Below are 16,799 nucleotides of genomic sequence, written 5' to 3' on the forward strand. Positions count from 1 at the left end.
CGAGGGGTAGCATTTATATGCTAATTTTAACTAATATTTTACTGTGGACCCAATTTTATTTTCTAGCTCTTTTTTCATTACTTTCTTAACCCACCCTATTTTAGCTTAAGTAGAATTTTAAATATCCTGTCTCTGGCATCGTAACCCGCCATTCTGAACTGTCCTTACGGTCAGCGACACCAAGTGGCCAACCCTCTTCAGAGGCTTGTATTGCACCTGTAAGCGCAGTGTTCAAACGATGGCCCTGCATAACGGACCATGAATGTTAGTCACAGTGTTAATCACACTGTTACGACGTTTTTATTTTATGTGGCGATACCAATCACGGCTATAAATTTCATTTGCTTCTTTTATTAAGTTTAAGGTGACAGATATGTTGATGCTTCTCAGATAACGTAAATCGACGCTATTTATTATACTGTTATAACTTATCATAGTGCACTTATTCATAAATACGCATATTGTTTTTAGAGCAATCTGATGATGATCATAACGATCGAAACCGGTTATTGAACAGACTGAAACAGATTTGCGATAAAAAACTGTTTTGGTTCACGTATTCATGACACTATTTTGCACTGCATTGCACTGGAATTCTCAACCACACAACACAAACATTGTTGATAAACAGTTCTGTGGAAACAACAGCGAAACTACCTCAGTATTTCCATCCATGGAAACAGGTAACAATGTTCCAGCTTGAACTTATATCTAGGCAAGCTCGGCTGAGAAAATCTGGCCACTTGTGACCGAACAATCATTGTTCATAAACACCATCCACACCAAATTTTGCATGTGTCATACATCATTGTTACGACTAATAAATTACATATCAGAAATCTATCGGTTGTAATAACAGCGGCTGCGACGTGACCGTTAAGTCGTGTTTTTATTCTTCTTGTTTCCACTTTTTCTTTCACGAGTTTGCTTAACTTTAAAACAATTATCATTTTCTTAGACGATTATACTGAAATACATTACGTTGGTGTTTTTGTTGCTGTTATTATTGGTGTGGTCTTCAGCCTGAAGACTGGTTTGTTGCAATTCTTCAAACTAGTCTATCCAGTGCAAACCTCTTAATCTCTGTACAACTTCTGCAATCTACATCCATTTGAACCTGATCATTGTATTCAAGTCTTGGTCTTCCTCTACAATTTTTACATCCCCCCCTCCCCAATTTGCTCTATTTTATCAAATTAACTGTTCCTTGATACCACGTGATGTCATGTCAACAGATCATGACCCATTCTTTAGTTACGTTGAGCCACAAATTTCGTTTCTCCCTGATTCGATTCGGTACCTGTTCGTCAGAATACTTATCCACCCATCTAATCTTCATCATTCTTCTACAGCAGGATCATCAGAAGCCTCTATCCTCTTCTTGGTTCAAATGGCTCTGAGCACTATGGGACTTAACATCTTAGGTCATCAGTCCCCTAGAACTTAGAGCTACTTAAACCTAACTAACCTAAGGACATCACATACATCCATGCCCGAGGCAGGATTCGAACCTGCGACCGTAGCAGTCCCGCGGTTCCGGACTGCAGCGCCTAGAACCGCACGGCCACCGCGGCCGGCTCCTCTTCTTGTGTCTACGGCTTATAGCCCACCTTTCACTGCTATCGAAACATTTTTTTTGTCTATTTCGACAACGATAGGACGGGTACGTCGCGTGTGGTCTTATAGTAGGAACCATACACACATGAATTTACGTACCTACACGTCTATTTTGACAAGGATGGGAAATGTAGTCGGCGGGAGTCTTATTTTAAGAACCATTCCGACTTCTGCCTGAACTAATTTACGGGGAACGTCGGAAAACTTAGATCAGAACGGTCGACTGGAGTTAGGATCCTCTGTCCTTCCTAATACGATGTACGTCTGTGAAAAATAGTGCAACTTCATTCGCTTTATCCCTAGTGTACAGTACTGTTTTGATTATACATTCTTGCAAAGAAATGCAAAGCTAGTGCTACAATGTTCATTCATTTCTCAATACCGATCGCCGCACACGCTACTCACAGTCTGTTTTACAATGTAACACTACACACACTATCAACTGACTTCAATACCATGACGACGATATTTGGTATATATTTTGTGTGCAACAACTTATTTTGAAGAATCACTCTTATCTCTGATTATGATGCAGGCTGCTGACAGTTTCAGCGACTGCAATGTTTTTGAGAACATTTTAGAAGACTCGTACTAAACTAATAGACTGCATGATTGTTAGGTGCCGTTTGCGTGTCACATTTTTGATCTAGGGGTTAAAAATAGCAACCGATCATTACAGAAACGCTTACGTGTGGGAAACTGAAGAGAGGAAATTCATTCCCCTCTTCAGTACATTTACGGGCCTGTAGTCGAAGATGAAAAGGTACAACCGGGTATCGCCTTCTTCACAATACATCACTTTCCCCATTGCTAGTACCGTGCCAACTGAAAACTTATGTGATAAGAACTCTCAGCAGCTGCTCTGTCATTCATAAACCAGTGCACTCAATTTTATCCTTAGATTGTAGCAGCCTTACTGGTAACAACTCGGAACTGCATCCAAAGCCTCTCTCATTTGACACGGACATAAAAATGTGTTATAGCTCGAGGCTGCCTCTGGGAATAATCTTTTCTTCCTCATTATAATAGCATCATTCTGAAACCGAAGTCGTTTATAGAGATTTCCTCATGTTATAAACTAAATAAAAATATCGTCTTTATGCGATGTTATCGCAAATTTCATACTTCTGACGAAATAATTCGTATTTTCGTCATTACATAAGCGTGGAATAAAATTAATACTTCCTTGATCACTGCTTTATGATCCTGGGACACATTTTAAGAATGCTAATAAGAGAAATATTTCATTTAAGAAAATCATGAATGATGGTCATCATTTAAAAATATGAAATGAGCAACAAGATTGTCTTGTTGTATCGTGTAATAATAATAATAATAATAATAATAATAATCTGCAGCAGAAGTGGAGCCTGCTGGCTTGATCCATTTATATTCAACAATTTACAAAAAATATACTTCCATTGTTACCAATGAAAGGGACCACATTACTCATTTTATTCTCCAGTTCTGCTGTGGTCATAATGACCATCAGGTCCTCAGATTAGTAGTTCAGTTAGGTACAAACGTTGTTTAGGATAGGCCGCGGGGCATCTTACGTCACTATCCTCTCTTTAGCCTCTTGTCAACTCCAGAACTAATTTTTTTTGTTTCTGATCATGGTGGCTCGACAGGGGAAACGAGTGTGACTGTCACTGCGGCGGCACAACAACGCGAGTCTCAGACAGCGCACGTAGCTCTGACTGACTTCTCATTAATACGTAAATAAACTGTTAACGTTCCTGAAAAGGTTAGAAACAATATTTCAAAATGCATTTTCCTCAAATATTTGGCGCAAGAGCGAGGATTTTTATTGCATGCCACTTCCGAGAGCGTGTCTATTTTAGGTTATGTGGCTCATGTCACGATGAGCTCACGCTGGGAAGAACTGGCGTCCGGCTGATCTCACACGCCCGTCGGCTCACGTTCCAGTTGGCGCTAGCCCAAGCACCACTCTCCCCATTCTCATCTCCATTTCCGTCACTATTACAACATTGTTTCCATAACAATATTTTCTACTCGGCCTCTAGAGATTTGTCGCCAGCAACGAATATACACCCATGTACTTTCAGTTACTGACTTCCATTGGTATAAGAGGCTCTTCGTTACTCAGTTCAAGAGCAGAAGCGAAGTTTGTTCGTCATTTCAACTTTGCTGTAAGTAAACACGTCGCACTGTCTCAGATGATCGAGAATCAGGAATGAAGCACGAAATCATCGAAGCTATTTCTGAATGAACCCCTCCCCCTCTCAAACATCCACAAATGGTTTATGGAAGCCGCAGAAAACCCAGTTCTTAAAGGTCGAAGGGAATTTTGAACATATCTAATCCATTACATGAATCCACGACGCAATATCGTTGATTCGGTGGAGACTAGTTACATGTGCACTCATAAATTTTACTGTAATTTTTCAGCAGTTTTTTCCAAACTCATTAAAGCGAATGGCACCCAGGCTCAAAATGGCTCTGAGCACTATGGGACTTCAAACATCAGAGGTCATCAGTCCCCTAGAACTTAGAACTACATAAACCTAACTAACCTGAGGACATCACATACATCCATGCGCGAGGCAGGATTCGAACCTGCGACCGTAGCGGTCGCACGGTTCCAGACTGTAGCGCCTAGAACCGCTCGGCCACCGCGGCCGGCAATGGCACCCAGTTTCAGAACTGTATGCCAGACCGAGTCTCGAAACCGGGACCTTTGCCTTTCGCGGGCAAGTGATCTACCAACTGAGCTATCCTAGCACGCATCACGACCCGTTCTCACAGCTGTACTTGGCGTCAGTAACTCATCTCCTACCTCCAAAACTATTACAGCACTTGACCGCGAAAGGCAAAGGTCCCGAGTTCAAGTCCCGGTCTGGCACACAGTTGTAATCTGCCAGAAAGTTTCAAAGCAGTGCACACTCCGCTGCAGAGTGAAAAGTCCTTTCTGGTACCCAAGTTCATCTTATCCATTCTATTACCAAATAATAATAAAATTAATAAATAATAAATTGAACCAGAAATTCGCATCAGCAGTAAAGTAATAAACATTACATCACAATTTAACACGTAACTGCAAACATGTGAATAACTTAAGTGTGTAGGGCCTTCTCGTGATGTGCAATAATTTGAATGAGATCTTAGAATAACTATTTCTCTTTCGTAACATAAGACTCACACATAAATAGACAGAAGTTCAAATGTTGCACTATTTGTTTGTACTCTGTGACGCTGGCTTCTACACTATACCAACATACGCTTTCCTGTGACAAGTTCATCGACACACTAAGCCGGCTTTGAAGCTTATCAGCAAATGACAAGCGCCGTCCTTAGTTTACCCCTCAAACTCAGTTATTTAAATATCGCTACTGATGACTCGAAGCCGGCATCTGAGAAGCCTAAGTACGGGTTTCATAAACAGGGAAAATGTATACGGAAGGGTCATCCAGCTACGATGTGTCTTAATAGGTCATAATTAAACACTGCAGGTCATAAAACGAAACTATGATGGACCACGCGGAACATCACTGATCACGATATTGTGGACCCCAAAATGGGCCCTCGTCTTCAAAGGAGGCAGCGTAAATTATAGATGTCCCAAAACACGTAATAGATAGCTTATCTAAGGACACCACTAGAACAAGGCAAAAAATTGTGGCCATCAGGAAGCAAACGGGGGGGGGGGGGGGGGGGGGGGGTTTGGTTCAACGAAACCACAATCTCATCATATTAACTTTGTGATTTCTTTTCGTTGTACTATTGTTTCGCTAGTGCAAGGATGAGAAAAGTTGAACACACATTCCATATAGCTCACTTGCTCGATTTTGTATCCAGCTGTAAAACTGAAGAAATGCTGAGAATAAATAAAAGTTCATTCTCTAGCATGATTACCTTACTGGTAATTAGTATAAAACTTCTTTCACGTGTTACTTCTGGTTGGGTATAGTTTATGGCATTTTTTGCAAATATTCAACCCATCCCAAAAATGTTTTAAGAGCCAAAATGTTTACTTAATTGTGGGTAAGTGCAAATTACCCTTAAATTACGTACAACGTTTAAGGATTATTCTGCTTTTGATTCGTAAATAATAGTTATTTGCCTCTAGGTCGTACTACTAAAATACTAAAGCCAGTGTCTGCAAGAAATTAGCCACTTAGTGACAGGGCTACATTACAATTAATTTTAATACTGCAAATAACAACATATACTATGAAACTGAGGACAACGATAAGCCAACGGTGCCCATACACAATAAAAACTGCGGTAATACAGCACTATGGCCCCTTTGCAGATTCTGAAAAGAACGACAACATTATGCAACAACTGAAACACACACCAAGTTCAATAACGACTATACAAAAGAAAGGAAATCAACAGTGTTTACTTACTAAATGTGCAGAGGTACAGGAACATCAGTATCTGAGCAACCGTCTTGGGACCCATTGCTGAGCTTCCTGAAAAGCAGCAAAAAAGGTCCAGAAATGAAAACACACAAATAGAACAAAACTTACAAGTAAGCTACGATATATATATATATATATATATATATATATATATATATATATATATATATATATATATATATATTAGAACTTGGATGTACTTCATTTATATCCCCTTGAATACAAGACGCCATTACGGTTAACAGGCTTGTGCTGTGTTATTGATTATGAGACATGACTCCTTAGTCGTTAGGAAAGAATACCAGTCCGTAGTTGAACCAAATAGTAATTTGTAAAGGATTCGGTTGTCAGTGTTGTGTACTCCGAGATGAATGTTGCACATTTCAGCTGAAAAGTAAATTAAAAACTTCTCGTCAGTATCTGTACGATTATTCCATAAGGAAACGAGAAAAGGCGCTCTGACATGTTAGAAGAGACGATAGAATCAAGAGAGCAATGACTCGTCATTCAAGCAAATAGGCGTGCTTAAGCCGTGTGGGAGCAAACTGCATTCTGTAGCTGCTATTTCAGCTGAACTCCCAAACACGAGAGTTGCCGCGCACGCCATCAAATTTCTCTCCACATTAAAAGTGATTACTGTATTGTGCTTCCGCATAAAATGACAATCTTTAGAGATGATCATTGGGTATAGCTACGACTCCCGTTATGGTGTCAGCCTATATTATTTTAATGAGAGTCGTTGAAACTAGAGCTACCATCAGTGGGTAGCACTCGAACCATACGTACAAATTACGACCGAACACAGAATTTGGATAATTTGGCTTAAACGGGCAATTAATCACTGGAGACATGCAGTGTAATTAAGCGATAAATTAAGATAAAGACATTTGTTACCTTCACATACATATACTAACAGAAAAGCATTTCATTGTAAAACTGTGCACTTTTTAAAGTGCACCTCAAACATAAATTAGTGAAAGGGATATTCCTGTTTCTTAGCGTTTCTTGTAGACTTCTAAACCACTTAAGTAGGAAAATTAATAAAGTAGACATTTGTGCGAGTTTTCCGTTCAATATAGTCCTACTCAACAGCCAACCCATTTAAAAATTGAGCCCGTGATGCGATTGAACAGCACATGGAATAGCAAACGACCTTCAGTAGCACTGAGGTTAATTCATTTACATTCCATGCCATTTTCAACCAAAACATTTTTTATGGATTTCGGTTTACAAAAACACACGTATCTTGTGCTCTCAAAATGCCAGTGCCCATCGATATTTATTTTTTCTTCAGTATAGTCTATACTTATTTCTATCTACAAATTTTGTCACTTAGCGAATAAATACTGCAACGATACAGTTGAAACCCATATTCATACAAGAGATGTGACTCGAACCCGTGACGTTCTGTACTAGATCGTCTAGCCTCTACAATTTTTGATTTCTCTATTCACGTCGTCGTCATTTAATAATTTTAGTTTTGTTCACGAACCGTTGGGAGAAACGGAATAAAGAAACATAGCAACATTTTAGTTACGGCGGAGGATTTCCACAGGATAAGCTATCTCGAAAATCAGTTACATGCTATTATTTCTATATATCGGATCCAAACTAAACAAAGCATAAGATTAACACATCGTAACTGAATATGTTCGACGCGGAAGGTCACGCCAGTAACTCAGTATGCATGCTCCTATAACGTCTTATTTGAATAAAGATCAGGTGTTTCGTAGTTTTTTATTTTTATTCGGTCTTTGGCCTTTTTTCATTTCACTAAGAATATGTTTATATGGAGATACTTCTAAATACTGATATGATGGCATTAATAATTAAACTTAGTTGATGGGTCCTGAAAAGAACAGGGTCGATATCCTTCCTTTTCCTCCTTCAACCTGAGATTGGACTCCGTCGCTAATAACCTCTTTGTCTACGGGACGTAAAACCTAATCTTCCTTCCTTCCTTTTCTGACAATGTATCTTCCTTATTACGGATGGTGTTCTAGAATTTAGAAAACTTGTTTCAGTGTTGCATCGACGTTTTCTAAAAAAAGTTGCTGTGTGCTGTCGAATATCTGACAACTTATGCGACGGGATCAAAAATTTCGTGACTTAGGGTCGTCCGATTACTTTTGATCAATCGGATAATGTATTTGGTAGTAACAGTGTAGGGAGAAGGGAAGAGCAGCGATTTCATAGGCTGAGCTGTAGGTAAATCAAACAACAGACTACGACAGAGTAACACAGAGGCAAATAGCAGTTCGCCTACAGAAGACATTTCATGTAAAATCCTTGTACGACCTTAACTTGAATATTGCTCAAGTGTATGCGACACGTAGGAGGTCGAACTAACAGGAGACATACTGAATGCAAAGAAGGGCCGAGCGAATGGACACAGAATTTTTTAACTGCAAGAGAATGTAACTAAGATGGTAGAAAAGTCTTGACTGGTCGGCACCCAAAGAAAGCTGTCTAGCATCGTGGGAGAATTTGTCTAGAAAACGTAAAGAACCGTCTGTCTGAGCAGAAAATGAGATCATCCCTTAGTCCCTAAGTATCCATCGCGTAGAGATATTAAACATTAAAAATTCAAATTAAATGTGTGGCTTAAACTTATGGTTTAAATGTATGGCGGTGTTGGCTGGAAATCCGACGGGATGGTTTCAGCCGCCTAGTTTGAGAGAGTTCTTCTTTCACGCACGTTGGGCCATATTCTTGCGGATCTGTGAGAATTGTGTCGTAGATGTATATGTGAAGTGTAGGTGAATGCAGAGGATTAGTGTACAGTGTAGTATTATGTTTTTGTTGTTTATTATTACTATTATTATTATTATTATGGGAGAAGGGAAAGGGTGAAACCTGGTGCCGGCAAACAGCCTACGCCTCTCGAATAGCACCGAGGGAGCCACCGCGCTTAACGCTCCCATGCGACGGACGAATCACCGACAGTTTCACATACCCACACTTCATGAGACACTGCAGAGATGTTTATAATTTAATCCAGGACTTTGGCGCAAAGAATGGTGACATTGGTCAACCAACTCTCCTGCTCTTACCGGCGAAATGCTAGCGGTGAAAATGTCATCCATCACTATAACTCGAATCGGCGTACCTCAGAGTCGAGCACCATCGCACAGGCGTGCGTTAGCGACATCGGTTACGGAGGCGATCGAACAGATAAAATCAGGGAAAAACAGCTTGCACGGACGTATACAAGTCGCCATTCTTCCCACCTTCTATCTGTGACTGGAACGGGACGAAATCCCCCTGTCACGCATTTCACTGTGATTCGTAAAGTACAGGGTGTACATTAAGTCCGGGAAGACTTTCAATCATTTATTGTACAAGAACCAAACATTGTACAGATATCATACTTATGTCACTTTGAAGAGAAACCCTGAAAGTTTTTTTTTTTTCATGTATACCGCCACAGTGTAGTTTGGTAATTTGCCGATAGTCAGCGCTAGTCGCAAACATGGTGAGTTCAGGTGCGGAGCGATATTCCTTCTTGGACATGTTGCAACAATGGCTGATGCCTCAAATGCAATCGGACTCTCCGTTCATCTTTCAGCAGGATGGGGCTCCACCCCATTTTCATCGTGAAATTCGTGGGTACCTGAACACGGAGCTGCCACATCGATGGGTCGGCCTTGCTACAGAAGGAGACAGCTATGTCGCCGCGTAGGAATAGCTGAGCGGTCTAAGGCGCTGCAGTCATGGAGTGTGCGGCTGGTCCCGGCGGAGGTTCGAGTCCTCCCTCGGGCATGGGTGTGTGTGTTTGTCCTTAGGATAATTTAGGTTAAGTAGTGTGTAGGCTTAGGGACTGATGACCTTAGCAGTTGAGTGCCATAAGATTTCACTCAAATTTGAATTTGGACAGGCATGTCATGGAATGGCCTCCCGATCTCACTCCGTGTGACTTTTCTGTGGAGACACATTAAAGATCTGGTGTATGTACCGCCTCTACCACGTGATGTAGCAGAGCTCCGGGAGAAAATACTGGAAGCGACTCCCACAGTCGACGATGCCATGCTGGGCATAGCAAGAATTCGATCACCGTATTGACGTCTGCATGGTCACTCATGTTTCACGTATCGAATGTTTGTAAAAAAGACTTTCAGAGTTTTTCCTTCAAAATGCAATATGTATTACATCTGTACAATGTTTAGTTCTTCTGCAATAAATAATTGAAAGTGTTCCCGGACTGTAGGTACGCCCTGTATAAATGTAAATGTCTTCACGGGCGTCTGAAATCCCCATTCATTCTTGGACTGCTTTAATTTTTGAACTGGCTTTGAAGGAACTAATTTCACGTTAAAGACCGTTAACTCCAATAAATACAGAGATCCAGAACAGGCATCGTACATACTCCAGTTTCGAGTTATGATCATTGCAGTAAAGGGCTAATCGAAAGAGTAAAAAGCGGGAGGAAGGAACGGAGGGAGGCGGAGGAGAAGGGGCCGTGGTGGATTGGTTCAAATGGCTCTGAGCACTATGGGACTTAACATCTGTGGTCATCAGTCCCCTAGAACTTAGAACTACTTAAACCTAACTAACCTAAGGACATCACACACATCCATGCCCGAGGCAGGATTCGAACCTGCGACCGTAGCGGTCACGCGGTTCCAGACTTGAGCGCCTAGAACCGCTCGGCCACAGTGGCCGGCAGGACCGTGGTGGAGGCGGAAGCTCAGCGACCTGAGCACAGTTATGCAAGGTGAAGTGCTGGTGCTTGCTTGTAGATGAGATTGTTAAATAGCTTGACAATAAAGATTTCTCTCAACGGACGTAGACGTAAGCACGACGTCACGTACCACGACACGATAGTAGCACTGTTCCACGAGGTTACCGCTGGGCTGATTGTAGACACGAAAGAATGTTTCCACTGATCCAGTCATTTTCGAAGTATGCTGACAACCGTGGTTGTGACGAGGTCTCACAACGCGAAGGACACGTGTTCGAGTCGCGTATGTTCTAGTATTCTTCTCTAAATATATGTGACTAACATCATGTACCATCGCCTCTAACCTTCATATGTCCACCTCGATAGCTGCGCGATCAGTGCTGCGGCTTGCTACCAGAAGGGACCTGGGTGCGATTCTCGGGAGATTTGGAGATTTTTTTTCGCTCGGGGACTGGGTGTTGTGTTGTTCTTACGTTCGTATCGTCGTAACTGACATTACACTATTAAGATGGCTGTGCGGGCACATCCCGAAAGCCAATAAATTAAGAAAACCTTGTTAATGGCCTCAATTCAGCGAGGAAGAGTCCACAAGTTTCTTAAAGTATGTCATATCCAGCAGAAGCCATCTGTTGATGATTAGATCCAGTACAGCTAGCAAATTGTGGGTATGTTGATTGTTATGTGTCACCCGCTGTTCCAAATATCCGCAGATATTTTCTTTGGGAATACAAGAGTGTGATTTAGCGGACCAGTCGAGGTATAATAGGATTCCTAAGTGTTCTCCAAACCAGGAACGTATGCGTGTACCCCTGTAAGAATGTAACCGATTTCCTTTACAAAGTGCGATACTCGTCTCCAGCACCTGTCGGTTAGGATATTTTTGCGATCACTGCTCTTACGCAGCGTTATATTGGTGAGAGTGGTACACCATCCCTGACTGACGTGTTGAACAGTCCGCGTTGATACACCAACAAATTGGGAAACTTCATTTACGGTATGCTATGGGCAATTACAAACATGATAGCTCCTTTCTGCTGTTACGCCGCTTTAGTGTCCATGACTTACCTCACCCGTGCAATCACATGACTGGCTGGTTCCCGTTCTACACCAACTAAGTGACCAATGAGCTCTTTTCAGGGAGACGATAATTTTTTTTGTGAGCTTAGGACCAAAACAAGGATATGAGCTTTAAAATGTAATTTTTAACACTTTCTTCTTTAACTTCTGAATATAACAACCACCACGTGCCAGCACTTTCGCGTATTATAAAGCGTAATTGAGCCTCCACACTTCATTAGGCGATAAAAATTTCAAACGACCGATTCTTTCTATTTAATAACAAATCGAAGTTCGATGAAACTAAATGATGACGAAGAGAAAATTTTAACAAGCAATGTATGGTGAAGTTCAGCGATTCTTGTCTCGGTAAAAGGTGTTGCGGCGTTCTAACGAAATAAATTATACTAGAGGATCTGACACTAACAAGGGGAGGCCGCCAACTGTGAAATTCAGATTCGATTCATACTGCGCATAATAAAAGCTCATGGCCAGAGGTGTAATGTGTCAAAGCACCAAGATGCACTTGTCAGCCGTTGTCGAGAAAATCGACAGTTAAATGAAACCGTTGCCGTGAAATACTCTCTACGATTAATAATTTTCTACAGCGTCGTGGCACAGCGGTAAGCGCTCGGGTTCGTAATCCGAAGGTCGCCGGATCGAATCTCGCGCCATGCAACCCTTTTCTTGTATTTGTTTTTAGTAAGTCATATATATATATATATATATATATATATATATATATATATATATATATATATATATATATATATATATATATTGTTGTTCTTGTGGTCTTCAGTCCTGAGACTGGTTTGATGCAGCTCTCCATGCTACTCTATCCTGTGCAAGCTTCTTCATCTCCCAGTACCTACTGCAACCTACATCCTTCTGAATCTGCTTAGTGTATTCATCTCTTGGTCTCCCTCTACGATTTTTACCCTCCACGCTGCCCTCCAATGCTAAATTTGTGTTCCCTTGATGCCTCAAAACATGTCCTACTAACCGATCCCTTCTTCTAGTCAAGTTGTGCCACAAACTTCTCTTCTCCCCAATCCTATTCAATACCTCCTCATTAGTTACGTGATCTAACCACCTTATCTTCAGCATTCTTCTGTAGCACCACATTTCGAAAACTTCTATTGTCTTCTTGTCCAAACTGGTTATCGTCCATGTTTCACTTCCATACATGGCTACACTCCATACAAATACTTTCAGAAACGACTTCCTGACACTTAAATCTATACTCGATGTTAAATTTCTCTTCTTCAGAAACGATATCCTTGCCATTGCCAGTCTACATTTTATATCCTCTCTACTTCGACCATCATCAGTTATTTTACTCCCTAAATAGCAAAACTCCTTTACTACTTTAAGTGTCTCATTTCCTAATCTAATCCCCTCAGCATCACCCGATTTAATTTGACTACATTCCATTATCCTCGTTTTGCTTTTGTTGATGTTCATCTTATATCCTCCTTTCAAGACACTGTCCATTCCGTTCAACTGCTCTTCCAAGTCCTTTGCTGTCTCTGACAGAATTAAAATGTCATCGGCGAACCTCAAAGTTTTTACTTCTTCTCCATGAATTTTAATACCTACTCCGAATTTTTCTTTTGTTTCCTTTACTGCTTGCTCAATATACAGATTGAATAACATCGGGGAGAGGCTACAACCCTGTCTCACTCCTTTCCCAACCACTGCTTCCTTTCATGCCCCTCGACTCTTATAACTGCCATCTGGTTTCTGTACAAATTGTAAATAGCCTTTGGCTCCCTGTATTTTACCCCTGCCACCTTCAGAATTTGAAAGAGAGTATTCCAGTTAACGTTGTCAAAAGCTTTCTCTAAGTCTACAAATGCTAGAAACGTAGGTTTGCCTTTTCTTAATCTTTCTTCTAAGATAAGTCGTAAGGTTAGTATTGCCTCGCGTGTTCCAACATTTCTACGGAATCCAAACTGATCTTCCCCGAGGTCCGCTTCTACCAGTTTTTCCATTCGTCTGTAAAGGATTCGCGTTAGTATTTTGCAGCTGTGACTTATTAAACTGATAGTTCGGTAATTTTCACATCTGTCAACACCTGCTTTCTTTGGTATTGGAATTATTATATTCTTCTTGAAGTCTGTGCGTAGTTCGCCTGTCTCATACATCTTGCTCACCAGATGGTAGAGTTTTGTGATGACTGGCTCTCCCAAGGCCATCAGTAGTTCTAATGGAATGTTGTCTACTCCCGGGGTCTTGTTTCGACTCAGGTCTTTCAGTGCTCTGTCAAACTCTTCACGCAGTATCTTGTCTCCCATTTCATCTTCATCTACATCCTCTTCCATTTCCATAATACTGTCCTCAAGTACATCGCCGTTGTATAAACCCTCTATATACTCCTTCCACCTTTCTGCCTTCCCTTCTTTGCTTAGAACTGGGTTGCCATCTGAGCTCTTGATATTCATACAAGTGGTTCTCTTCTCTCCAAAGGTCTCTTTAATTTTCCTGTAGGCAGTATCTATCTTACCCCTAGTGAGACAAGCCTCTACATCCTTACATTTGTCCTCTAGCCATCCCTGCTTAGCCATTTTGCACTTTCTGTCGATCTCATTTTTGAGACGTTTGTATTCCCTTTTGCCTGCTTCATTTACTGCATTTTTATATTTTCTCCTTTCATCAATTAAATTCAATATTTCTTCTGTTACCCAAGGATTTCTATTAGCCCTCGTCTTTTTACCTACTTGATCCTCTGCTGCCTTCACTAGTTCATCCCTCAGAGCTACCCATTCTTCTTCTACTGTATTTCTTTCCCCCATTCCTGTCAATTGTTCCCTTGTGCTCTCCCTGAAACTCTCTACAACCTCTGGTTTAGTCAGTATCCAGGTCCCATCTCCTTAAATTCCCACCTTTTTGCAGTTTCTTCAGTTTCAATCTGCAGTTCATAACCAATAGATTGTGGTCAGAATCCACATCTGCCGCTGGTAATGTCTTACAATTTAAAACCTGGTTCCTAAATCTCTGTCTTACCATTATATAATCTATCTGATACCTATTAGTATCTCCAGGATTCTTCCAGGTATACAACCTTCTTTTATGATTCTTGAACCAAGTGTTAGCTATGATTAAGTTATGCTCTGTGCAAAATTCTACAAGGCGGCTTCCTCTTTCATTTCTTCCCCCCAATCCATATTCACCTACTATGTTTCCTTCTCTCCCTTTTCCTACTGACGAATTCCAGTCAACCATGACTATTAAATTTTCGTCTCCCTTCACTACCTGAATAATTTCTTTTATCTCGTCATACATTTCATCAATTTCTTCATCATCTGCAGAGCTAGTTGGCATATAAACTTGTACTACTGTAGTAGGCATGGGCTTTGTGTCTATCTTGGCCACAATAATGCGTTCACTATGCTGTTTGTAGTAGCTAACCCGCACTCCTATTTTTTTATTCATTATTAAACCTACTCCTGCATTACCCCTATTTGATTTTGTATTTATAACCCTGTAATCACCTGACCAAAAGTCTTGTTCCTCCTGCCACCGAACTTCACTAATTCCCACTATATCTAACTTTAACCTATCGATTTCCCTTTTTAAATTTTCTAACCTACCTGCCCGATTAAGGGATCTGACATTCCACGCTCCGATCCGTAGAATGCCAGTTTTCTTTCTCCTGATAACGACGTCCTCTTGAGTAGTCCCCGCCCGGAGATCCGAATGGGGGACTATTTTACCTCCGGAATATTTTACCCAAGAGGACGCCACCATCATTTAATCATACAGTAAAGCTGCATGTCCTCGGGAAAAATTACGGCTGTCGTTTCCCCTTGCTTTCAGCCGTTCGCAGTACCAGCACAGCAAGGCCGTTTTGGTTAATGTTACAAGGCCAGATCAGTCAATCATCCAGACTGCTGCCCCTGCAACTATTGAAAAGGCTGCTGCCCCTCTTCAGGAACCACACGTTTGTCTGGCCTCTCAACAGATACCCCTCCGTTGTGGTTGCACCTACGGTACGGCCATCTGTATCGCTGAGGCACGCAAGCCTCCCCACCAACGGCAAGGTCCATGGTTCATGGGGGAAGATATATATATATATATATATATATATATATATATATATATATATATATATATATATATATATACCTTGCAGGAGAGCTTCTGTAAAGTTTGGAAGGTAGGAGACGAGATACTGGCAGAAGTAAAGCTGTGAGGACCGGGCGTGAGTCGTGCTTCGGTAGCTCAGATGGTAGAGCACTTGCCCGCGAAAGGCAAAGGTCCCGAGTTCGAGTCTCGGTCGGGCACACAGTTTTAATCTGCCAGGAAGTTTCACTAAGAGCTTTATTAGTCATATTTTTTTTCAACACCAAACACAACAAAAATCTGCGTTACGGAAAAAGGTTAGCCCTTTAACCCCCGTCGATTAGTAAGCCATTACAAACTGAGCTCTTTTAGGATAAGGATGGAAAAAGGCATCGACCGTATCCGTGTTGTAGGAAGCATTCCAATTTTCTACTGAGATGATTTTAAGGAACCCTGAAGCCGTGTGTCCAGATGGGGATTTCAACCTTTCTCCTTTGGAGTAGGAATACAATGCCGCAACGACAGCGCCAGTTGGCTTGATCTCAGCGTTTCGAGAGCCTACAGTAAACGTTGAGGAGTCCTCGGCAATAGAAACACATTTATGCATTACCTACATATTTCAAGACGTATCAATGGTTGAGACCACTTTACATAGAATTTCATTTACTGGAATAAAAAAGTATGATTCCTAAAAAAAAGCGGTTTGCTAATGTCCTCTGCAGTACATAACAAAAAATTACGTGGAGTGGCTATAGTGGCCTTCCGAAAAGGACCACAACTACTCGAATTCAAAGCACGTAGGCCTACCTTATTTTTCACCTTCGCTTTACTATTACTTAACAACCTCTGCCGCGCGGGGTAGCCGTGCGGTCTAGGGCGTCTTGTCACGCTTCGCGCGGCTCCCCCCGTCGGAGGGTCGAGTTCTCCCTCGGGCATGGGTGTGTGTGTGTTGTCCTTAGCGTAAGTTAGTTTAATTTCGATTACGTAGT

The 16,799-nt window shown here is 41.3% G+C and overlaps 1 protein-coding gene across 3 annotated transcripts in view; it reads right to left on the minus strand.

The window, feature by feature from the left end:
• The window catches only part of LOC126248778 (laminin subunit beta-1), a 376,490-nt gene that overhangs the window by 186,856 nt on the left and 172,835 nt on the right, over window positions 1-16,799 (minus strand). For all 3 annotated transcript variants that reach the window (XM_049950147.1, XM_049950149.1, XM_049950148.1), the window contains exon 3: window positions 5,991-6,056. In XM_049950147.1, the coding sequence (XP_049806104.1) occupies window positions 5,991-6,045 (55 nt within the window). In that variant the 5' untranslated portion in view covers window positions 6,046-6,056. The remainder of the gene's footprint in view (window positions 1-5,990; window positions 6,057-16,799) is intronic.

This window comes from Schistocerca nitens, chromosome 3 (genome assembly GCF_023898315.1).
Source record: "Schistocerca nitens isolate TAMUIC-IGC-003100 chromosome 3, iqSchNite1.1, whole genome shotgun sequence".
Taxonomy (NCBI): Eukaryota; Metazoa; Arthropoda; class Insecta; order Orthoptera; family Acrididae; genus Schistocerca; species Schistocerca nitens.